Source organism: Cydia fagiglandana, chromosome 18 (assembly GCF_963556715.1).
Source record: "Cydia fagiglandana chromosome 18, ilCydFagi1.1, whole genome shotgun sequence".
In the NCBI taxonomy this organism is placed as follows: Eukaryota; Metazoa; Arthropoda; class Insecta; order Lepidoptera; family Tortricidae; genus Cydia; species Cydia fagiglandana.
In genome coordinates, this window is record NC_085949.1 from 5552259 (window position 1) to 5577998 (window position 25740).

Here is a 25740-nt window from a genome sequence, read left to right on the forward strand (position 1 = left end):
TTAAATATTTATCATTCAAAGTCAATTATGCCAGCCAGCATAAGGAAACAACTTTTTTGCATTAATTTACTTTGCCACTCTTGTGGCTAAACTAAAACCCAATTTTCTCATTCGTTTTTGAACAACCAATATCTCATTCCCATACAGTTTTTAATTATTATAAAATTTTGAGCTAGATGGCGCTGCTGAGGGTAGTAAAAATCCTACATCGCTCTATCAAAATTTTTTTTGAATAATGACTGCATGTAATACTTATAATTGCCTGATCAGTGATCATACCATAATATCATTCAGCTTAAAGTAACACACATATAAAAAGGCGAATTGAGGAGAGAGCTATAAAACACAAATAAAACATAATGAGTATTTATTTTAAAAAAGTATAAAAAATTGCTTAAAATATGCAAATTGGACGGAACGGGTTACACTATATGTACTTTTTAATACGACATCCTAAAAACAATACTTAGTTATTATAATTTACACGGATTCCGCGCATTACATTCTACTTACAAAATTATACAATAAATAATATCCACTCGTTGATTTTTTCAACCATTTTACCTGCCTGTGGCTCCCTCGCAAATTACATAAATATCTAAAACTCCCAAGACTTGCAAGGGACTCGAGCCCTACCATGTTGGAATTAGGCTTGTGTGCTAAAGGACCGCTCATTCCATAAGCCAAAATAAACCCCCGGTAAGCCAGGTACAAGTAAGCGGTGGTGGCCGAGTGGATATGACGCCCGACTTTCAATCCGAAGGTCGCGGGTTCAAATCCTGGCTCGTACCAATGCTTTCTCGGAACTTATGTACGAAATATCATTTGATATTTACCACTAGCTTTTCGGTGAAGGAAAACATCGTGAGGAAACCTGCATACATCTGCGTAGAAATCCAAAGGTGTATGTGAAGTCCCCGATCCGCATTGGGCTAGCGTGGGGACTATAGCCCAAGCCCTCTCGCGCATGAGAGGAGGCCTGTGCCCAGCAGTGGGACGTATATAGGCTGAATTATTAAGCCAGGTACAAACGGTACACTGTTGTAGCCACCAGGCCTGACTTTTTGTTTGTGAAATTAATATCTAAAACTCCCAAGACTCAAGCCACTTGAGTCCCGCCATGGTGGAATTAGGCTCGTGTGCAAGCGGCCCACTCATGCCATAAGCCAAAGGAGAGAACAGGTAGAAACTGTACACGGTAGTGGACAACACGAGGCCTATAGCTCCTTGGTACACAGCACGGCCGAGCTCCGGGCTTAGGTAAGCCTTGATGCTTTTTAGAAGATATTCGGTGAGAATACCTAGAAAGAGAAAGTTGGTTAGAATTTCTTGTAAGAATTTCGTTTATGATCACATATTATCATATTATTTACAGAACATAATAAAGAAACTGCTCTAAACAAGTGTTATGACACAGGACTCCATTAGTTTTGATTTTATGCTCGACTTAAATGAAAACTTATAATGCAAGATGTAGAAAAGAGGAGCACCATATTTAGTTAGGTGATGGAAGCTAGAATTAGGCAAGGATAAGGGGGAGGCCTATGTTAAGGGGGAGGCCTAAGTTCAGCAGTGGACGTAGTGGCTGAGATGATGATAGGCAATTATTAATAATTTCTTCTCATTTTAGATGAATTTATGTCATTCTATCAAAAATGTAACTGAGCTTTTAATGATGATATGCTGTTCTCACAAAGCCAGATACCTATTGGCAGAACCGTATTGATTTGATTACCCGTTAGCATGGAACTGAAGACCAAGGCAGGGAAGTAGTGGTGGAAGTACAGCACTCGTCCCATCGCCCAGAAGGGTACGTAGTGCAACGCCCAGCCAATGAAGCTCCATCCCGCTGCGTTTAGGAGTCTTGCATTTTCACCACCTGTGTTCAAATAATAATATTAGTAGGAAGTATGTTGTGTTGTGTATGTTTCTTTTCTCTTAATAAATGTATTAATTTTACAGGATATTGACTCTCGGAGACCCTATACAATATACATCTCTAAGGATAACTTGATAAACTATATAATCTTATAGTTCTGACACCTAGAGACATTTACACCTCTAAACATTATAGTTTTTTTTGTGTGTTTTGTATCTGTATTTTGTATGTAATTCGACATTAAGGGACCATATACATCTCTTAGTAATTTGTAATACGTTAGATTGAATTGTTAGTTTTATTTTATAAAACTGTTGATGTTATTATTTTTGCTTGTATGTAAATTCAATGTTGACGTGTAAAAGTGCCCTTGTGGCCTATTTGCTGAATAAATGTTGATGTTTGATGTTTGAAGGTATTAGCTTTGCGTTGAAATTCGGCGGTTGACAAGGAGTTGTTATGGCCAACTATATACTGATGTAGACTGGGCTATGAAGCTGATTTGTATTATTTAAAAAAATACCTTGCAACACGATGCCGCGCGCCTCCGCCCGCTTCTCCCTAACGGAGTTGACAACATAAATGACGAAGAACACGGCGAGGAACGCGAGGTTGGTCCACCACACCACCGGGTTGCCTAGCAGGTAGACTCTGTGCGCGCTACCGGAGAAGAATTGGCCCTGTAACCAAATAGAACATCATCATCATCATTGGCCTTTACATCTTCTTCAGATGTTTGTTACAGCTGCTGTGCATTTCGAGAGTCACATCATTTCTGGTGACTGAACAAACCGCTGCGGGCTCTGCACTGCTTCCCACAATGGTCACAAGTAAATTTGGCGTTAGCTGGAGGTGTCGGTTGTTGTCTCTTTAGACGACGCTCCTTAAGTTTTTCAAACCACTGGTCGTCGTGATTTGTTCTGCCTTTGCGTAGTAAGTGACGCCATTCCAGTGCCAGGAGTTCCCATACAGTTACAGGCAGGCAGATTAACCCATTGACTGCCATCGACGACAAGTGTGCGCCGCTACAGCCCACTATCAAAATTCACGATGACGCGCCGCACATGATAGGAGTGGCGTTCAAAGAGTTAATATTAGCAGTACACCTGTCAATGCGAACATGACTGATTTTGATAAACTCAAAAATACATATCCTTGCTATGCTTGCCTTCGGCTTCATTGCTTTTGATTCTTGAGAAATAGGTGAGGACCTAATATCGATCCTTGAGGAACACCAATCCAGATTCTAGAGTCTACTAATCTTGAAATGCTTTGAGGAGTAGGTACTTTCTGAAGCTTATCTAATTTAGTTATAGGTACATCTGTAAACCATCGAAATTCTTCCTTCCCAAAGTTTGCTTATATTAATAGTATATTCTAATGATCTACGCCATCGAACGCCTCTAACAAGTCATATAAGCATGTGGATTAAATACCGATTGCCTCCATTTCTTCATACTTGTGGCGACCTTAGTCGACAGTTGACAGAGGGTTCTGCCACTGCCTGAGCTTGCTAAATAGTGACCTCAAAATCGATATGCTTGCTAGTCCTTTTAACTACCTAGCCAATGTTTCTAGGGTAATTTTTTACCCCACATTTTAAACCTGTATAAAGACTGTGTGACAGTTGGACCCTTAAACTACGTCCAGGACCCGGGTATGTCCTATAACCACGTCCAAGATCACCGGTGGACGGGCAGCAGCGTCCCTCAAATTCGGTGTACTCGACTGCGATCGCCAACCCGCCTGCCAAGCGCGGCGATTATGGCATTCACCCCCCAAAAAAGGGGGAGGCCTATGTTCAGCAGTGGACGTCTTATGGCTGAGATGATGATGAAAGACTGTGTGACCTTACCCGGTAGTTGATAGGCCACTGCCACGGCTGGCTGGTGACCTCGCCCTCTTTAGGCTTGAGCCCCGCGTTGCCCTGCAACATCACGGCGTGGGACTCTAAGAAGCGCTCTATGAAGCCTGACGCGTAGGCCTCGAAGCTTACTTTTGGTACTGTGAAAGATAGCAACGGTTACAAAAAGGAGTGTACCAGGTATTAAACCACCAATAACCAATTAATAATAATATATAATAATTAGGTAATATGGACCATGTTTGTCTGAAATAAATGCATTTTTTTTAAAGAGTCGGCATACAGGGGTCCAATAGGTTTGACCGATTTCAGAAGATTTGACATTTGATTTAGAAATGTTGAACTAGAGCGTACCGTACAGACGAAGATAACGGAAACGATCACCAAAGTCTAAGTTTTTAATGTTTTTCAAACAAAGGGAATAAAGTGATAGGTATCTTAGGATGGTATTCCATCTGTCCAATATCTTGATCCTATGTGTATTTACATCTCACATTTTGCTTAATGAGAGAGTGAGACGCAATGCACATTGGACAAAGAAATTGGATAAGTGGAATACCATACCACCTATCTGCTTGTTAGTAGCCAAGTTAAGTCTACTAGTCTCTATACAGGGGTAAACAACTAAACACCTGTACTGCAAAACGTAATTCAAGACCAAGAAAAGTAAGACAATGTTGCCACTGCAATAATTTGTTTGTAAAATTGTAAATTCCTTTTAATAAATAATCACGCTAAGATAATTTATTCATTAGTAATTTTACTCCTACTATTTAAAAAAGTACTTTTATTTACTTATTTGTACATAAATACAAGACGCGCTAGTAAAAAAGTGGCAACATTTCTTACTTTTTTTGGTCTTGAATTACGTTTTTCAGTTTAGTCTCTATACAGGAGCAAATACATAGGGACTCCGAGCACACTAAAAGAGGCAGTCAGCAACCTGAAAACATTGCTGGGCTTCATTGAGTAGCTGGGGTGATTAGGGTAACGCTACCTCGTTTCACGCAAAATAGGCACAATGGTTGTCGATTTGCGGAAATCGGTCAGAAGCACTAACTAACACGATCAAATCCTCTTTATTACCGTTCGTCAAGTTTACAGGATCATCAATATTATTAGCATTGTATAAACATTAATTTCACTTAAAAACTACGAAATCTAAAACTATAAATTACAACTAACCTATAAAAACTAATCAAATAACCCACCCCGCATCGCCCCCGGCGCAAAAGTGCCCATCACACTTGCTGCGTTACCTCGTTGAACCGCGATGGACAACCTCTGCGCCAGGAACAACTCGGAGCGGGGGTCGAGACCCCTCTGCTGCAGGCGACGTCCCATTTCCCCGAGAAAAGTTTTCGCCTCCGCGCACCAACACCCCGATTTCTCCACAGCCAAGGGAACGAACAAGTAGTTCCCTAACTAACTAACTAAGTCTACTTACGGTCATCAAACACATTGTCCTCTACGTTCCACAGCGCGTTCTTGTCCCTCAAGTTGGGGTTGCAGGCGACCTCTTGCTGCTCGTAACCCCACTTCGGTAACTGCTTGCCGGTTGTTGTCAGTGCGCACGCCTGCAAACAAACACAAATCATTGAGAAACACAAAATGTTATTGAAAAAAAAGTTATCATGGAATTTACGGAACATTCCGTGTTTCACGAAAAAACGCAATTTTTTTTATGTTTACAACCTGATGATGATGATACTGATTCCAATGGTTTAGCTTAAAAATGTAATATAAACCGCAACTCAGATTCCTAACATTCTCGTAATAATCTAAAGTTCGTAAGCGAAACTCTGCTGGAATGCATGGAATCCACCATCAACACAGTGTTGGATCCACTTAGTTGTTGCAGTATGTGCCTAATAATGTCATCTATATGTCGGCGGCAGATCATAATGTTCCTGTGTATTGTTTTGAGGATAGTCACATTAAACCAATATATAGGTAAGATAGGTTCGTTAGGTTGCTTTAGATGCCCGAAGGGCAAACTGCCCAGAAATAGGCCTACGCGGGGCTCCGTCGACTCAGGGAACGAGTCAAAGATTTTCACGTTTCACGATATGCCTAGGAATTTCACGATATGCCTGATCTTACGATCGGCCGCCGAGATATATACTCCCATATTACAGTATTATTGGTTACAATGGTTACAGTTTGGCGATATTATAAATTTTATTTGTAAGCAAGTACCTTTTGTGTAAAAACAAATTTAAAAAAAGTTGTCATATGACGTGCTCACTTGCAAATAGTGCACGAACATGAGTTTACTCTTGACAGTTTGTATTTCGTCGCCATCTTTGCCTCCACCAATCACGATCTTCCACACGTCGTTCGCGTCGCCAACTCCGTCCTAGACATGAAGTGAGTTCAGAATATGCGTAGCATTAGTTTAAAATTTAATACTTTGTAACTACCTGTGAGTTCCTGTAATTGGCTTCCTGTTTTAATCTTGTTGTCTATTGTAAATTTTATAGCTGTTGGTTCTCCTAACATAAATAAATAAATATGAATTTCATATCATGAAACTAATAGAAGATGTTCACAGGCCAAACATAACAAGGGTAGCTTAAGATACTCTCCCGCACAAACGGCAAGAGTCGCTATTTTTTGTTACAGGATAGAATTAAGTGGAATTTTTTGTCGATCCGGATTAAAAAAAAATCATAATGCCGGATTCAGAGAGTCACATAGTATAGTTCGTTTTTTAACATTAGAAAAAGGCGATATTGACGTGTCTTGTAATTGAAAAACGCTTTTTAATAAATATATTTGCCGTGACTTATTTTACAAAAGTGTTTTTCAATAAAAACACACGTCAAGATTGTTTACCGCGCCCAAGTAGCACAGATAGCTCTATAACTACTCACTTTTAGTTCTATCTAACGCTCTGTGCGTATTAAGACACTTATAACAGCACACTCGTGGTCCTACAGCTGTATAATAGATTTCAGTGATATTTATATAGCTTAGGGCTGATTAAAAGCTGCATTACGGCTCTGAAAACTACCATTAATACGCAAAGAGTGATATAAAGGTATATTTGCTACGAACCTATACAGCTTTAAGGGTTATCAAATGCTTTAACCGTTATAAGGTCTGTTTAGTGGATAAAATTACGCCATGTGCTGTATAAGGAGGTAATTGTGGACTTTTATTACGTTGACTTATTAAGGGAGCACAAGTGAACTATTATGAAGCTAATAGATGTATAATGGAAAACATGTGGCACATTATACAGCTTTTCGCTTAACATGTTTACCGCTAAGCAGCTTTTATTACGCTGACTTTTAAGGGACCACGAGTGAACTAATATGAAGCCAATAGACGCATAATGGAACACCTGTGGCGCATAATACAGCTTATCGCTGAACGTGTTTACCGCTAAGCAGCTTTTATTACGCTGACTTTTTAAGGAAGCACGAATGAACTATTATGAAGCCAATAGACGTATAATGGAACATACGTGGCGCATAATACAGCTTATCGCTGAACATGTTTACCGCTAAGCAGCTTTTATTACGCTGACTTTTAAGGGAGCACGAGTGAACTAATATGAAGCCAATAGACCTATAAATGAAACACATGTGGCGCATAATACTGCTTATGACTGAAGATGTTTACCGCTAAAGCAGCTTTTATTTTGCTGACTTATTATAAGGGAGAACGAGTGAACTGTTATGAAACCAATAGACGTATAATCGAACACATGTGGCGCATAATACGGCTTAGCGCTGAACATGTTTACCGCTAAGCAGCCTATTTTACTACCATTGAGACTGTGTGTATAGCGGCTATTTAAACGTTCACAAGATGCCTTATAACTGTTTAGAGGTTCACTAGTTTATCGAAAGAACGACTTGGACTTTATAGTGGTTCACTTAAGTATCTTAATCAGATATATAACAGTCATATGCTGCATATTAGAATTTTAACGGTTCACGTTGCTTTTTAACATTGACCGCCATTTTATTGTATATAACCTACAAAATTTAAATTACTTTTCCAACTTTTAAGGGCAACAATAACGTTTTGTGCATGAGTTCTTAACCTAAATCACTAGTTTAGCACTTCCTATAACGTATTATTAACTTTTTATCTCATAATTCCGTCCAAACCACTAAAGTAGTTTTTACACAATAGCTTATTTATATCATTAATTTAAATAAATCCTGATTATTCTCGTGGCGCATTGAAATTTTCTTAGATAATGTATATATATAATGTCAATAAACTTGCATTCCCAAACATCTTTCTCACATTAATATATAAAAGATCATGTACTAACATTTAACTAAACACTTTAACAAAATGACTTATGGTGTTGTTGCGCTAAAGGTTTTTGCTTCAATATAAATATGTTTTTTAAGGCAGAGGTGTAAAAGTATGTTAATAATTATCTTTTATTCAGCCCAACGTCAATCTTTCCCGGTATTAGGGCGCACATGTGACATATTAACTGAATAAAGGGTAACTGGTGGTCTATTACCCAGTCAATATACACCTCTTATAACTCCTGTTACCCCTTATAATTCCATTAAATTGCTGCTACAATGCTCTTAAACAGCTATGTGAACTTAAGGCTGCATAATTTGTGCCCATTTAAGAGTTATAAAAGCTGAAAAGAGGCTTATACAGCTCTTATGCAGCTTTTTTATTCCAGCTTCAAGCGTATTCGTACTTCATTATGCGGCTGCTATATAGCTAATCTGTGCTACTTGGGCGTTAGACGTTTTATGACGGTATAAGATATTCCTCTAGCTTACTTCGCCGTATCCAGTAACTTGCATGCATTTCTGCGTGAGCGGCGCGCGCTCCCTGTGCGAGTGCAGGTTGCGCATAGTCTGCGCATGCGTGAGCCGCACTAGATCTCCGCTGCGCACAAGCACAGTGCCTGAAGGTGAGGATGCGTATGGCCGGACGATCCAGCGGTTGTTCTCGTCTTTGTGCGTGTAAGTTGTTATCTGTGGAAGAGGTTTAAGTTTAACTTTTTTTTTCAGGCCCGATTGGACTACAGCATTAGTCTATAGGGTTTCATAGCAGAAGAATTAGTGTACGTTATATTAATTACATATGAACGTAATAAATTACTGATCTCTAAAATTAAAGTCCGATCTTGATTGGTTGGCCGAATGTGTCAGCAATGTGTAAGCATACGAGTAAGTTGGCAATGTTTTAACTTAAAAATTCTCACTTGTCACTGGTAACATTTCTGTACAACGCCATCTCTGTTGAGTTTCGTTTGTACTAACACTTAAGAGAGGTCAAATATCAACTTTAAAAATCAAATAATAAAGCTCGTATTTATCTGTTGCTGTCTAGCGCCGACTCCGGCCGGGTACAGATGGTGGTGCGAGTGTAAACCCCCCTCCAGTGCGATGGTTCTTCAACGTCACTATTGCTCCATAGGCCAGTACGCGAGGGGCACTGGCGTTGTGAAGACTGTTCCTTATGAAACTTGGGAATAGCGACCAACAATAAAAGAATAAAGCTCATATGTACCTGTTGCTGCCTCGCGCCAACCCCGGCCGGGTACAGATGATGATGCGAGTGTAAGTACCCCCCTCCAGTGCGATGGTTCTTCAATGTCACTACTGCTCCATAGGCCAGTACGCGAGGGGCACTGGCGTTGTGAAGACTGTTTCCTATGAGGCGCGCTTGGAAACCGGATGAATAGAAGCCGTCGCCGTTTCCACTGTTGAAATTTAATTTATGTAATGTGTTATGAACAATTCCATTTTTAAACAATCAAGTAATATTTAACTAAGGCTAGTATTTGCCAGGGTGGATAATTACGAAGCATCTGTGTGCGTAATGTAGTAATTAACCTTTTTGATAATACGGTGAGATGTATCCAGAAGAAGAACACGTAGAGAGCAGCAGGCCACAAGATTAGAGTGATGGTTCTGCCAATCAGATGTTTCACGGTGAGGCTCTGAAAGGAATAGACAAAATTAATCATACATATGGGTACTAACATAAAAGTATTCCATCAAATATATCATTTCCTGAAGCCACAAAAATTCTTTCGTATGTCTGTCAGGCTGTTCTCTACATATTGCATTTCTAAACCGATTCTCCTGAAATTTTGTGAGCAGCTTCCATAATTACATGGATTTTTTTCGATACCATCTTTGTACTCGCAGTATATTATTATGTATAATTAACTATAACATTACCACAGGTTTTGTAAGGTCTCCGAGGACGTCCCACAAGTCAGCCACAGTCCGCAGCCCCACAAAAAGCACGACGAACAGCCCCACAAACTTGACCGACATGGTGCAGGCCAGCGAAGCACCGAGGAACAGCTGCCAGGTTATCAGTATTGGTGAGAAGGGCGCGTGACCTTCGGTGGTGAGCGTGCGGACCTGAGTAATGCAAAACGCTTATAACCAATTAGACAGAAATTATAAGCTCATTACGCGCGTATAAATCCGGATTATACGCGTCGCACGCGTCCGCGCCAGTTAGCGTTGCGCGTACCTATACTACATATTTGTTAACCCGCTCCGTGCAACCGCGCCAGCTAGCGGACGCTAGAACGCGTCCAGATAGAACGAGTTGCCTTGCGAGAAAATCGCCGCGCAGACGCGATATACCAATTATGCAAGATATTTTATTTACCTTCATAGCACCATAAATAGAGCAGCTCATAAAAAACAGCAAAATTGGGTCCAACAAAATATACCGGTTTAGAGTAAGAAAACCAACATCTGAAACAATTATATAATATATAAAATATTATATTACATAAGATATACAATTAATATAACGTTGAGTTTGAAGGTTTATATGGAAGTAATAGTTCCACGATTTCGTTTCGACAGTTGAGAAGTCATTAACTTATTTAAATAAAACATGTTCTAATTTTCAATCCTTTTCATCCTCTTAGGAAATGAATTCCGGTAAGTATAAAAACCGGGCAAGTGCGAGTCGGACTCGCGCACGAAGGGTTCCGTACCATAATGCAAACAAAAATAACGGACACCTATCCAAGTACTGACCCCGCCCGACGTTGCTTAACTTTGGTCAAAAATGACGTTTGTTGTATGGGAGCCCCACTTAAATCTTTATTTTATTCTGTTTTTAGTATTTGTTTGTTATAGCGGCAACAGAAATACATCATCTGTGAAAATTTCAACTGTCTAGCTATCACGGTTCGTGAGATACAGCCTGGTGACAGACGGACGGACGGATGGACAGCAGAGTCTTAGCAATAGGGTCCCGTTTTACCCTTTGGGTACGTAACCCTAAAAAGCATGAACTATGTATGTGATAAATTACATGAAATCCGTGCAGCCGTTTTTGTGAAATTGAGCAATAAGCATAATTTACATTAATAAAATATAGGATGATTCATACCACATAATAAGAGCATTGTTCCTATAAAACTGGAGTCCAATGACTTTGTCATCTCCCATAATGATAAAAACGTCAAAGGAATGACTAGGGCTCCCAAGGTTGTACAGAACTGAAAAAAGAAACACAATATGTATATAGGTAGCATAATGCTATTTTATCTCGGAGTAATTAACAATGGAGCCGCCATTAACAGGCGTTCCCCTCTGTCGAAAATAGGCGGCCAATGGTCAACCACATGTCAACCATATGTATGGACTGACGTTTATCTGACATGACGTACCTATACATTTGATGTGCCCCTCCCCCGCAAAAAACGTCAGACTATTTTGTACCGAAAATTTTAGACATGGCGTCTCCATTGGTTATATCCTCTAAGTATTTTATTCACTTATACTTTTCAGTTTAAAAAAATCTGACTCAACTACGAGTAAATCAGAGGCATCAGTCTGAGGGCCATTGCAAGCAACCCTCAGTTAAACAGCTAGAGTCTGTGCAGAAAGAGAAGAGTCGTGAAATGTATGGGATCCAATATATTCTATGAATCTTCTCTTTCTATACAGATTCTAGCAAATGGTACAATTATTACGGCATCTAACTAATTAACTCACAATTCTCATGCCTTCATATTTGGCGCCATCATACTTGTCTCCGGGCTTATCAAAAGGAAAGGTGCCATCATATCCTGTCAGCTTTCCTGACAACGCAATGAGCATCTGAAATATTAACAACATTAAGAAATAACTTCTTGATTATTTTTCTTTGATACCATCACCCACACTGTTAATTGTAACTTGTAACATCGGTGGACCTTATGTCTTTTGTAATAAAGGTTCACCAATGTACAGTTAGGAGTGTTGCTGTTAATAATTTAAAGTTAAGTTAACCTGCTTGCTGTGGCAGTTAGTTTAACCCGTGGAGCGCCCCAGAATTTCCGTAGTATGGAACTCCTATACTAGTTACCAGCACACGTGTGACAGTAGGGCGCTCCACGGGTTAACTCATAGCCAAATTGTCACAAGTCTTTGGAAAGAGTGCCGCAGTGAGCATGGTAACTATAGTTCGTTTTTTTTAGCATTAGAAATTAGGTAAACAATCTTGATGTGTCTTTTAATTGAAAAACACATTTTATAAATAAGTTACGGCAAATATGTAACAATTATGAATATAATACGATCTTTTATATTGTTCTGCTTTCATAAGTAATAGTTATTGATTTTTAAAAAGCTTTTTTCAATTAAAAGACATGCCAAGATCGCTTATCTTCGTTCAAGTTCTTTCTAATGCTAAAAAAAACGAACTATAGACAAAGAAATATAATTTATTTCTTTAACCAGCACTCTCAAACAGCAGTCTGAAACTTGAAATACTGAAACTTGGAATAAGTTTATAAATATTCTATTGTTAAGTTTTTATTGTAGAAAATTTCCATATACATCTTTCAAGTTATTTACCTTGCCAAGAGGAGGATGCACATCAAAGAAGAAAGTCCTGTTTATGTACCAACTACCCATTTTGCCAAAATGAGTTTCGTCCCAACTGAAATAAATAAATATAATGGTAAACATTGAGAAGTCTGTGGATGTTATTGAACAATTATATTATTTGGGTAACATTTATTAGATTCACAAAACTTTTTATGATTGACTCTCAAAATACTGAATAGATACCATTACTAGTATTTATTTATTTATTTATTATTTCGTTTTAGACAGGCAGCTGATGCTGGTGCGTCTAAATCATAGTTCACTTAGCACGATTTCACTGTTTACTTTGTTTGTTTTTGTTGTTTGTTTGTTTGGTTGTTTGTTTTGTTTGTTTGTTTGTTTTGTTTGTTTGTTTACTGTTTCACTGTTTTTGTTTGTGTTTGTTTCTGTTGTGTGTGTTGTGTAGTATTCTAATAAAAAAGTAGCTGTTTTCAAAAAGATCTCAAAATTCTCTCGAATTGCAATCAAAACTTCTTTACACCCTATAATTTTACCAACCTTTCCAAAATCTTTTATGGACAGTATTAGGTATTATATTTATATTATTCTGTACATACCATACAAGACGGCTGCTCAAGATAGAAAGGTGTGGAAGAATCTTATGGAGGCCCTATACACCATATTTTTATTGAATTCCGTTAATTTCGGGGTATGGTTAAGTACATTTAAGAGCTTTTGCTTTTATTTAAAAAAAAAGTTGAGATTAAAAAGTTATTAAATGTAGCATGTAGCATTGTTGTAACACAGGTATTACATTTAACTCAACCAAACAATTGAAATCTGTCACATATCAATGTCATTTCGAACATCGATCGACCGAGATTGTACTTTAGTTTAGGAGCAAATGTATGAACTCTTTCTAAACACTAATCAATATGTAAACCGGCCCTAAGGCAAGTGTACACGGTTGTAGAAAAAAAAATTATTGAATATCTCCGAAATGGAGTTAGTTAGAATATCGGTGTCTTTGAGAAAGTTACTCAATTTAAGCTCAGGAATGCACCCTTGAAATTAACGGAAATAAAAAAAAACATGGTGTATATGCATCTTCGGGGTGCCCTAGGACAAGCAACAACAACAACATACCATACATGATCTGGTTCCAACACTTTGTAGAACCTTGTCACAAATGTGGCGCCGCACAGCACTCCAAATGTTATCCACCATCTATAACCAGATAAACACATTAACCCATCGAACGATCACCATACAACAAATCGATACAAAGCAATTTGACCCATATTGATCTGTAGTAACACACGTCTGATACTGAGTTGCTACGACCCAAATTGAGTTAGTGTGATACTATTGCACTTCACGGGTTAACCAGCGTTTGACTATTAATTTTTAGACACTTTTAAATATTTAATAATACAAGTTCTGATTAGGTAAAATTATGGCAATTTACTGTCGTATATAACTTCGAAATTGAAGAATGAACTTTTAACATATTAAAATTTGTATTGTAAGTTTTATTTACTACTGTGCAAGGCTAAATGAAGAGATATTTTAAAAATAAAACTTTGCGAAAGTTTGTAAATAGTGTAATGTTAATGTAGAGAGTTACTTACAATTTTATAGATGAATTCTTGCGGCTAGTTTTTACTTTATCAGGCATTCTTGAGACTGTCCGTTCCTAGTAATTTCAAAACATTTATTTTATTACTAATTCAAATGATTATAACATGAATAAAATAATATCCATAACGGTACTCCTATTGCGAACGTCACTGCATTCGTGTTTGACAGTGACAGAACGTTGACACTTGACAGTAGCACGTTTCAAAATGTGTAGTGGTCATAGCTTGTGTACTTGCACAAGTGGTGAAAGAACAAAGTCACATCTTGTAATACTAAGTTTTATTTATTTATTGAAGCATTTAAACGCCAAAATCAGTGGAAAATATAGCAGTTTTTAAAAGAAATTTAACATTTTGGTATCTTGCAATATTCAACATTCGTGTAACGGAATGTAATGGTGGAAATGGAACTGTCATGTCCAGTCATGTCAGCGGAACTATGTCACTTACGTCAGTTCCAGGGGGGCGAAACTTAAAAGAGGGGTACCTTATATATGGAAACTAGCGCAGTCGGCGTCATATGTACAGCAACATTTCCTCACCTGATGCTTCCAAATAAATCAAACAGATGGTGCCACAGCGTAAAAATATTTTTACACCTTATCTGTGTATTTTTATTAATTTTTAACATGTACATTCCATTTCACACAAACCGTTTTAAAATTTTCTGTGATTTAAGTAAAAAAATAATTATCTTAATATACTTACTTTTATATAGAGTAGAGAGTAGTTTTAGGTTTTAGGAAATTAACATTAGTCTTATTATACCTAATGTATTATTATTCTCTTTGACAAAAACGAAACGTTAAAAAAATGGCATCGGTCAGATTTGAAACTTTTCAAAGATACTCGCAATTCGCAAAGAGATACTCGTATATCGGTATATCGGTTGTTAAAAATGAGTGAGCCAGGAAGAAGAAGACGATTTTGCCTTTTCGGCTGCCCGGATTTAGGTAAGTAGTATAGCATTTCTTTTATTTCACATATTTATAAACTTATGATTGTTGCGTGTCATGATTTTTTTGCGTTAGACCGCGGGTCAGATGAAAAATTTCGTCGGTCATCACATCCCGGGCTATAACTCGTAAAATTGTTAAAGACGATGTGCATTGAGCCCTCGTGCCGTTCAGGTGGTTAGTTGGGGAACGGCAACCACCCAAACACGTAATAAAATAGTCATCGTATCCTGATTTAAAATATGTCAGAAGGATGATATAATATGCTATATGGAATAATAGTACCTACCTACATTACGATACTAGTACGAAAAATAGGAAATTCGCAACGAATACCTAGCGATAAATTAAAACACGACCGTCATGGAAATCTTTTTCTGGCCCGCCGTCGAAGTACTTATATGAGTAATGTTATATCAATGTTACTTTATATTGCAGGTGCACCCATGCACAGCTTTCCTCATCCAGAAAGAAAACCAGAATTATTTAGGACTTGGTTGTCAATTGTTGGTGACAGATTAAAGGAGACAGACCCACTGAAAATTTATAAAAATAAGAAGATTTGTGACCATCACTTTACACCAGATCAAAAAGTGGCCTGTCATCGTTTAATAAATAAGGCTGTACCTTCTGTGAATTTTGAAGGTGGGTATCATAAACAAACAATATTGAAAAAGAATAAGTTGCTTTCTGTCCCAACTGTAAAACTCCGTACCATTAGGCGGGTCGTATGCTTGTAGTAGTAGTAGTAGTAGTAGTAGTAGTAAAATACTTTATTGTACAAAAAGAAACATAAAACATGAAAGAACACACATCATTAGTACAAAGGCGAACTTATCCCTTTCAGGGATCTCTTCCAGTTAACCCTTGAGCAGTTGAGGGAAAATTGGAGAACGGTAGACATAAAAGCTTTACTAAATTTGCCATTGGAGTAGTATAAAAAAAATAAATGTTGCTATTGAGTGACATACTAAATTTTTCACCGCACCAATGCGAGGAAAATACTAATAGTAAAACATTGCAAGTGAAATCCAATTAAAGCTATTAAATATTTATCATTCAAAATCATCACTTTATATTTATAACACATGATCACCACAACTTATTATTTTGATTTTCAGGTGTAACTATGTCTTCTTGTAGCCTGGAAATAGAGCACACCCGCTGCCAAATATTGGAAATAGAAACACAGCAAATTTGTTTCAAGAAAATCGGCCAAATGACGAAGGTAATAAAATTAAGTTTCTCAAGCCATTTCCCTCACTAGAAAAAAGCGGTATTTTATTAATCCGCTTATACAGGGTGGCCAAATAAGAGGTATACACTTTATTTTTGAAATTTTATTCTATAAAACATAAAAAATATTAAGTATTCCTTGTTAAATATAATATGTAGGGTCAGCAATTACACATGGAAAATAATGTCAGACAAATGTTCACCTCTAGCAGCATGGCAGATGCGAACCCTTTTCATCGCGTTTTTCATCACTTTTTCACACATTTCTGGCGTTATTTCAGCGACAGTGTTTCGAATATTTTGTTTTAATTGCTGAAGGTTCGTTGGCCTATTAGCATAGACACGTCCCTTTAGATAGCCCCACAGAAAAAAGTCAGGAGCTGTTAAATCAGGCGAACTTGGGGGCCAGTCAATGTCACCGTTTCACGAAATTAATCGACCGGGAAACGTTATTTTTAATGTTTCTATTGTGGCTCGTGGCGCGTGACACGTGTCCCCGTCTTGTAAACGCTCCATAACAAATTTGCCGTATCTACACAAAGTAATTTTCATGCAACAACTGTCATATTTGCCGCCAAAACAAAATGGTGGCAAAAGAAAGTTGTATACCTCCAAGTTGGCCACCCTGTACTAACATTTTCGTTTGTACGGTCAGCGATATTCGAATATTAAACGATAATCGAATCTTTTTTCACATCATTTTGATTTATTTGTAAATTTCTCTTAGTCTGTTGTATGTATGAATACTTAAATATAGTATATTTCATTGGCTTTCATTTAATACCATACACGCGTATGTGCAATGCATAGTCTGGGTGCAATATGTAATTTTCGCAACAAGTCAGGTGTCATTTTGATGACGTCATTCCGCTGAAGTAGATGGCCGGCGCCGCTGTCTCCCGGCAGTTTTGGAGACCCAATACCTTGCCCAACAACATACTAAAAGTTGGTAGCGGTTTCCGGATCTGAACTATCTCTTCGACAGTTTCCCATAAGGCATAGTACTAGTAGGCCCTTGTTAACAAACCGCCTTGATGCATCAATGCCATATTTTATTGTCTGTGAAAACTTGTCAAAAAACAGTTTATGTGTAAGTTATGGCCCAGCAGGTATAAGTTACTCTGTGGTTTACTAGCTAGATTAGTGCTGCACTCTGGCGGCAGAACATTGCATTAATACCCCCTATATACAATGTATTATTTTTATTTCAGAATTAAAGGAGCGTCTTCATCCAACTCAACATCCTTCTACATCTCAAACCAGTTTTGACAAGGGTACTTATTTATTTTTATTCTCCGTTTAAATCTCTCGGGATTTTCGAGCGAGCAACACGTAGAAGTCATTTGAAGAGCTTTGTCATGTCATTCAAGCATGAATCTAGTATACAACTGGATCTCGCATGAGGGGTGCGGGGAAATGACCCAACGAGATAGTCTTATGTACTCGTATCTTTCAGTAGGAGTAGCAGCGAAAGCGCTAATTGTTTGTCCTTGTCACAGTCAACTTTAGTATGTACTTATTATGGTGGGCAACAAATGTATTCGACCAATCATAGTGTCGCCACTTCTATAGGATCCTACCTTCTATGCCTTCAAGTGGCATCAACAAAAACGCTAAAAGTAGACAAGTGACGCCGCGGATTCTCGCAAATAACAGTCAAGTGGCAGGACCTCGATGAATGGTCAGCGCGGATGTAGAGGGTTCGCATCTGCCATGCAGCTAGAGGTGAACATTTGTCTGGCATTATTTTCCATGTGTAATTGCTGACCCTACATATTATATTTAACAAGGAATACTTAATATTTTTTATGTTTTATAGAATAAAATTTCAAAAATAAAGTGTATACCTCTTATTTGGCCACCCTGTACTAACATTTTCGTTTGTACGGTCAGCGATATTCGAATATTAAACGATAATCGAATATTTTTTGACATCATTTTGATTTATTTGTAAATTTCTCTTAGTCTGTTGTATGTATGAATGCTTAAATATAGTATATTTCATTGGCTTTCATTTAATACCATACACGCGTATGTGCAATGCATAGTCTGGGTGCAATATGTAATTTTCGCAACAAGTCAGGTGTCATTTTGATGACGTCATTCCGCTGAAGTAGATGGCCGGCGCCGCTGTCTCCCGGCAGTTTTGGAGACCCAATACCTTGCCCAACAACATACTAAAAGTTGGTAGCGGTTTCCGGATCTAAACTATCTCTTCGACAGTTTCCCATAAGGCATAGTACTAGTAGGCCCTTGTTAACAAACCGCCTTGATGCATCAATGCCATATTTTATTGTCTGTGAAAACTTGTCAAAAAACAGTTTATGTGTAAGTTATGGCCCAGCAGGTATAAGTTACTCTGTGATTTACTAGCTAGATTAGTGCTGCACTCTGGCGGCAGAACATTGCATTAATACCCCCTATATACAATGTATTATTTTTATTTCAGAATTAAAGGAGCGTCTTCATCCAACTCAACATCCTTCTACATCTCAAACCAGTTTTGACAAGGGTACTTATTTATTTTTATTCTCCGTTTAAATCTCTCGGGATTTTCGAGCGAGCAACATGTAGAAGTCATTTGAAGAGCTTTGTCATGTCATTCAAGCATGAATCTAGTATACAACTGGATCTCGCATGAGGGGTGCGGGGAAATGACCCAACGGGATAGTCTTATGTACTCGTATCTTTCAGTAGGAGTAGCAGCGAAAGCGCTAATTGTTTGTCCTTGTCATAGTCAACTTTAGTATGTACTTATTATGGTGGGCAACAAATGTATTCGACCAATCATAGTGTCGCCACTTCTATAGGATCCTACCTTCTATGCCTTCAAGGCATCAACAAAAACGCTAAAAGTAGACAAGTGACGCCGCGGATTTTCGCAAATAACAGTCAAGTGGCAGGACCTCGATGAATGGTCAGCACGGATGTAGAGGGTTTTAGAAAATCGACGATTTAAGCTCATCTTTCTATGAAAGGATATATTAAATCATATATCGTGGCAATTAACGTTTAACAGGCTATTTTCATGTAATAATTAAATTATTTCAATGTTTATGAATTTAGCCATTTAATTTGCAAAGTAACAGCACTTCAAAGATTAAACCATTAAAAATGAACCTACCTACTATACAGAACCTATCTACGAGTACTAGGCGAACTCAAACTAGGCGGTCACTCCCGAATGACCGAAATAAACCCTAAAAGGAGTACCTACTATTAAACCTTTATTACATACTTTTTTGATTTCACGGTTATTCATGATTACAGGTCAAAAATCACCCGAGGCTGTCTACAAAGAATACAGAGCTGCTCAAAAAGAAAATAGAATATTAAAATCTAAATTAGTTAAGTCAATAAAAGATAGTAAACACTATAAGGCAAGACTCGCCACCGTTTGTAAGTTGGTGGAAGGACAAGACAATATTAATAGAGTTACTAAAAATATGACCCGGGCAGGAAGAATCTTTACAACTATGCAGTATCGCCAAGCAAAAAAGAAACCTAAGGGGAGACGCTACAACAACGAAGAGAAAGTTTTGGCCTTATCAATTTATAAAAAAAGTCCAAAATGTTATAACTTGTTATATAAATACTTTAGGCTGCCATCGACAAAATCGTTAAAAAACTTATTATCTGATATAAAAATAATGCCTGGTATTAATAATTGTATTTTCAATAAATTAAAAGAAACAGTAGGAAACCTTATTGAAGAAGACCGATTGTGCACATTGATTTTTGACGAAATGTCATTGACACCTCATGTACAGTATAACGCAGGAACCGACGAACTTAAAGGCTTTGTAAGCCATGATAGTTCATTCAAGATTGCCAACCATGCAATGGTTTTCATGGTTAAGGGAATTAAAAAGAATTTCAAGCAACCTGTGGCATACTATTTCACTCAAAGTTTAAAAACAATTGAATTGAAAAACATTATAAAAGATGTTCTTAAAGCGATCCATACTACCGGACTTAAAGTAATATGTACAGTATGCGACCAAGGGGCGACTAACGTCAGCGCCATCAACAGCCTGGTGAAAGACACGAAAGAGAAATACATCCGAGCAGGTAAACAATGGCGACAGGAATGTTTTGAAGTAGACGGGCAGCAAATTATACCGCTATACGATGTGCCACATCTTATTAAGGGTTTACGAAATAACCTTTTAAACAAAGACTTGCTATATAAAGATTCCGATCAAATCGAAAAAATATTAAAATGGGAATACTTTCAAAAGCTCTATGAAGCGGACAAAACACGAGGAGAGCTTCGGTAAGCCAGCATGAATAATTACATTATATTATATGTAGGTATATTTCTATTGTTCGGGCATTCATTTCTTGATTTGACTGTCAAATATAAAAACCGGCTAAGTGCGAGTCGGACTCGCGCACTAAGGGTTCCGTACCATTACGCAAAAAACTAAAAACAAAAAGAAGGTTGTTGTATGAGAGCCCCACTTAAATATTGATTTTATTCTGTTTATAGTATTTGTTGTTATAGCGGCAACTGAAATACATCATCTGTGATAATTTCAACTGTCTAGCTATCACGGTTCATAAGATACAGCCTGGTGACAGACAGACAAAAAAACCGGGCAAGTGCGAGTCGGACTCGCGCACGAAGGGTTCCGTACCATAATGCAAAAAATAAAATAAAAAAAAGCAAATAAAAAACGGTCACCCATCCAAGTACTGACCTCTCCCGACGTTGCTTAACTTTGGTCAAAAATCACGTTTGTTGTATGGGAGCCCCATTTAAATCTTTATTTTATTCTGTTTTTAGTATTTGTTGTTATAGCGGCAACAGAAATACATCATCTGTGAAAATTTCAACTGTCTAGCTATCACGGTTCGTGAGATACAGCCTGGTGACAGACGGACGGACGGACGGACGGACAGCGAAGTCTTAGTAATAGGGTCCCGTTTTACCCTTTGGGTACGGAACCCTAAAAACGGACAGAGGAGTCTTAGTAATAGCAGGGTCCCGTTTCAACCCTTCGGGTACGGAACCCTAATAAAGAATGTATTATTCTAGCCTAAAAAAACCGGGCAAGTGCGAGTCGGACTCGCGCACGAAGGGTTCCGTACCATAATGCAAAAAAAAAACAAAAAAAAAGCAAAAAAAAAGACGGTCACCCATCCAAGTACTGACCACTCCCGACGTTGCTTAACTTTGGTCAAAAATGACGTTTGTTGTATGGGAGCCCCATTTAAATCTTTATTTTATTCTGTTTTTAGTATTTGTTGTTATAGCGGCAACAGAAATACATCATCTGTGAAAATTTCAACTGTCTAGCTATCACGGTTCGTGAGATACATACACCTGGTGACAGACGGACGGACGGACGGACGGACGGACGGACAGCGAAGTCTTAGTAATAGGGTCCCGTTTTACCCTTTGGGTACGGAACCCTAAAAACGGTAATTAACAATGATTTTATTGATTTTCAGGAGCCTTCACAAACTGACAGAGGAACATGTAAATCCGATGAAGATAAAAAAAATGAGAGTCAAAATGGCAGCACAAATATTCAGCCACAGCGTGGCAACTACCGCAGATCATTTGATTGCCAGAGAACTCTTGGCCGAGGAGTGTCGGCAACTGATTACTCCAGTGCTTTTATTTGACCAACTATTTGATAGTTTAAACGCTGGCACTTTCCATGAGCCCAATGGAAAAAAATTCCGAGGAGCAGTAAAAAAAAACACGGATCATCATAAATTATGGAGAAAAGCAATATTATTCTTCAAAAACTCAAAATTTATAGCAAAAAAGAAACACGGCAACAAAATCCGATTAGTAGAGACGACAATACCAACAACTAAAAATATTATAAAAACTATAGAGGGAATGCAGGCGATTTGGAAATTATTAAATCAAAAATATTCTTTGGACTGCATGTTAACACGAAATTTTAATCAGGACCCGGTTCAAAATTTTTTTGGAAATATCAGGAGTTTGGGGGCAAGAAACAACTCACCAACCTGTACTTCATTTGAAGGTGCATTTAAATCGCTACTTTTAAATAATTTTAGTTCGCATCAGTCTATTAATGCAAATTGTGAGGAAGACTTCAATTCTTATTTACAAAGTTTAGATTTAAAAGGTAACAGATAAGTCGCCAAAAAATACACAACTTGAAATAGGCGAAAACCTAGTTGAAACATTAGTTAGTACAACAACAAATAACGCCTATTCCTCTACGCAGGCGCGATATGTTTGTGGCTGGGTCCTGACTAAATGTTTAAAAAAAATTGTAAAAACATGTGAAGTATGCAGAGACACTTTGCTCGCGAAAGATGACAAGGGAGAGGATACACTGATGCAGGCTAGGGAGTATTCTAAAAAGCGATGGCTTTGCTATCCTTCCGATGCACTCTATAATAGTTTTCGAGAAATTCAAGACGCAACAGTTACTTATTTAAAAGCAAATTTAACAAAAAAAAATCTAAAAGAAAATATAATGTTTTTGACGGATTCATTTATTTCCTTTCCCTCTAACTGTGAGGAGCACAGAGAATCTTTAAAACAATTCTTCACGTCTACGACGATTAATGTCTTAATATTTAGTTGGTGCCGCTCTATTAATAGGATCTTGTCGGGAAAAGTAACGTACAGAGAGGACGATGATCCATTAAAGAAAAACGCTCAAATCTATTATAATACGCATAAAACTAAGAAATAGTATATTAAAATAATACAATTGTAACTAATTAAGTATATCGCTTCACTTCATACAACAGCAATAACCCTCTTGCAGAGCATGGGAAATGAAGTAGATTATTTCCAAATCACGTGCATTTCCTCAACAGTCTGTCTTTACAAAATGTTTAGTTGTTAGTAAATATTGTGGTTTCTACTTGTCGTCTCGGATTTTATTGCCTCTAGATCCCATTTGTAGGTCATTCCAGTGCCTCCAGAGTGTACCAGCAGATTTCCAGGAATGAGCTGAAGCAGACTGTTAGAACTGTCACGGACTCGCATGAGTGAGGCAGTGCGTCTATCGCAATGAACGCGTCCACTCCTCCGCAAACATCCCCGAGGCGCTACAGTAACGTGGCAGTCCCATCAGCATGCGGAAACCATTATTGTACTGGACACGCAGGGCATTGAGGGTCTGCACGCGTAAAAGGACTGGCAAAAAGCCTTAAAAAGGGTCTTTTGGACATCCCTCTCACACCGTGCAAACCTACACGACAGCATGTTGCACCTTACTGACAATGCCCTGCGCTCCCTTTCTATGTCAGCATCATCCTGGAGGTCTTCGGTAACCTAGTGCCTAGGTACTTGAACTGTGAAACTCTATTTAGAGGAACACCACATAAATAAACAGCAGGAACTGACGTATACTCCTTTTTGCCTACCTTGAAAACGAGTAGTTCGCTCTTCTTGGTGTTGTACATCAATCCATGGGCCACGGCATATTCCTCACAGATCTTTGACAAAATAAGTTATGTTTTTGCTTTGTAATTTAGACGGTGCGAGAATTCGCATGTGTATTTCGTATATTGACTAGGCCGTTGACTGATTACTTTGGAGCTTTATGACAACAGCTACCTGTATAACGGGTTGGCTTAAAGTAATGAGAATTTTCGTTTTCGGAAATATAAAAAAAAAGACAATAGCTGTGGGTTTTCGAAATTTTACAGTGACAAACAAGAGCATATTTTAAATTACAAGAAAACATTATAAATACTATAACATCTCCCACATCCGATTTCTCATAACTGTGTTCAAACCCTCTGCGTCATGCTTTGGACAACGTTTTATTTACATTCCATAACTGTTTTATTGCCGTTAATTTTAATTATTTCGGCATATTAGCTTGTTATCTATATCATGCCATCATTCACAATTGCTAACTGATTAACATTTTCATGAAATCTGCAACTGATTGATATTTAGAGAAAATTGTTTATGTATCATATTTTGGTAAAATGTATGCAATGACGTTTTTAACTGGTTTTAGGCTCTCGCGGAAAAACGACTAAACGTTTCCAACCCTAGAATATCCCCAAGACTTAAATCAATCGAAGAATTTTGGCAAATATTATATACTCTGATATGTATATTGCGATAGTAGGCAAAAATATTATAGAATAAAATAAATTTTACCGTGTAATTACAAAACGATCAGTCAGAGAGTACTTGGTAGTTTGTCCAAAGTGAAAAGCAAACGGTCAGAAGCATGTTACGTAAACTAACACAAGGGAGGCCAATTACTTCATTCTTGAATTTGGTTCTAATGTTGGATATTGCATAGTTCTTCAATATAACATCCAGAAATCCATGGCCATTGTCTTTTTGTCTTTATGTCCGAAAACAAAAATTCTCATTACTTTAAGCCAACCCGTTATGTAACTGAAATACTGTGCCCTTTTATAAGCTCCATATGTGACGTTCCATGGTCAAAGGTACCTTATGGCGGTTATGGAGTTATGCATACCCCAGTAATCTACAATAAATAAGCTATCGATAACATAAAAGATCAACCTCCTAAGTTGTATAGTTACAGAGATATGATTTTCTGAAAATAATGTTGTGAAATGAGCAACTTTATGATAGAGAAGTTTTAAGTTTAGCCGCCTAAAAACTATGTTCCTGAAGTAAGTTACATAGTTGACTACAAATAATAATACCATATACATCTGAGATTAAAAAAATGTTGCGACTTGTTCTGTAATAGAATCCTTTGATATCGCCTGATTTATGTGTATACTAACCAATCTCTTGAAAATAATGTTTTCTTTCATTTTCACGATTGATTGGAATGAGCTCTCAAGATTTAAATTTATCTATTAGAAAACGACACTGAGAGACAGTTTAAGCAAAAAAAATGTTATGTAATGTTATGTGTACCTAATATGAGTAAAATAAACGTCTTTGAGTTTACGTTTGACTTTGAATTATATATTGCACTTTTTTCCTTGGCTGTACAGTGAACTATACAAGTGGTATTAATTTTTTCACCTGATTTTCTTGCAATTAGCTGAAAAAATGGATTAATCTCATTGTAGTTCACTTTACAGAAGCTTCAAAACTATACCATAGGATTTACCGCGAAAAACGAAAATTGAAATGTCGTTATTTGCCTCTTAATCGCTATTTCGCGCGCACATAATATGCACTTACATGAAATAGCGATTGAGAGGCAAATAACGACATTTCAATTTTCGTTTTTCGCGGTAAATCCTATGGTATAGTTTTTATTTGTATGCATGTGTGCACTGTGCACGCACACATACGTAAAGGTTAGTTGAACAAAAATCCGCTTGTGGCGTTGGTGTAGACGTTTTTTGACATTTACTCGCGAGTTGGCTCTCTTTTCCTATACATACTTATTATACTCTATGGTCAGTTCGTTTT

At 37.7% G+C, this 25740-nt stretch overlaps 1 protein-coding gene across 2 annotated transcripts; it reads right to left on the reverse strand.

Moving 5' to 3' along the window:
- Positions 1-417: 417 nt before the first annotated feature.
- LOC134673304 (protein O-mannosyl-transferase 2) lies at positions 418-14306 on the reverse strand. Of its 2 annotated transcripts, XM_063531267.1 has the most exons (16): positions 14167-14306; positions 13682-13762; positions 12563-12647; positions 11720-11824; positions 11112-11220; positions 10374-10462; positions 9929-10117; positions 9578-9684; positions 9252-9444; positions 8516-8713; positions 5992-6102; positions 5191-5320; positions 3735-3883; positions 2403-2559; positions 1736-1879; positions 418-1301 (listed from the first exon to the last, which is right to left on the reverse strand). In XM_063531267.1, the coding sequence occupies exons 1-16, from the start codon at positions 14211-14213 to the stop codon at positions 1084-1086; spliced, it is 2112 nt and encodes a 703-aa protein (XP_063387337.1). In that variant the 5' UTR covers positions 14214-14306; the 3' UTR covers positions 418-1083. The 2 variants fall into 2 exon arrangements, with proteins under 2 accessions (XP_063387337.1, XP_063387338.1); XM_063531268.1 differs by lacking the exon at positions 9929-10117.
- Between the last annotated feature and the right edge of the window lie 11434 nt (positions 14307-25740).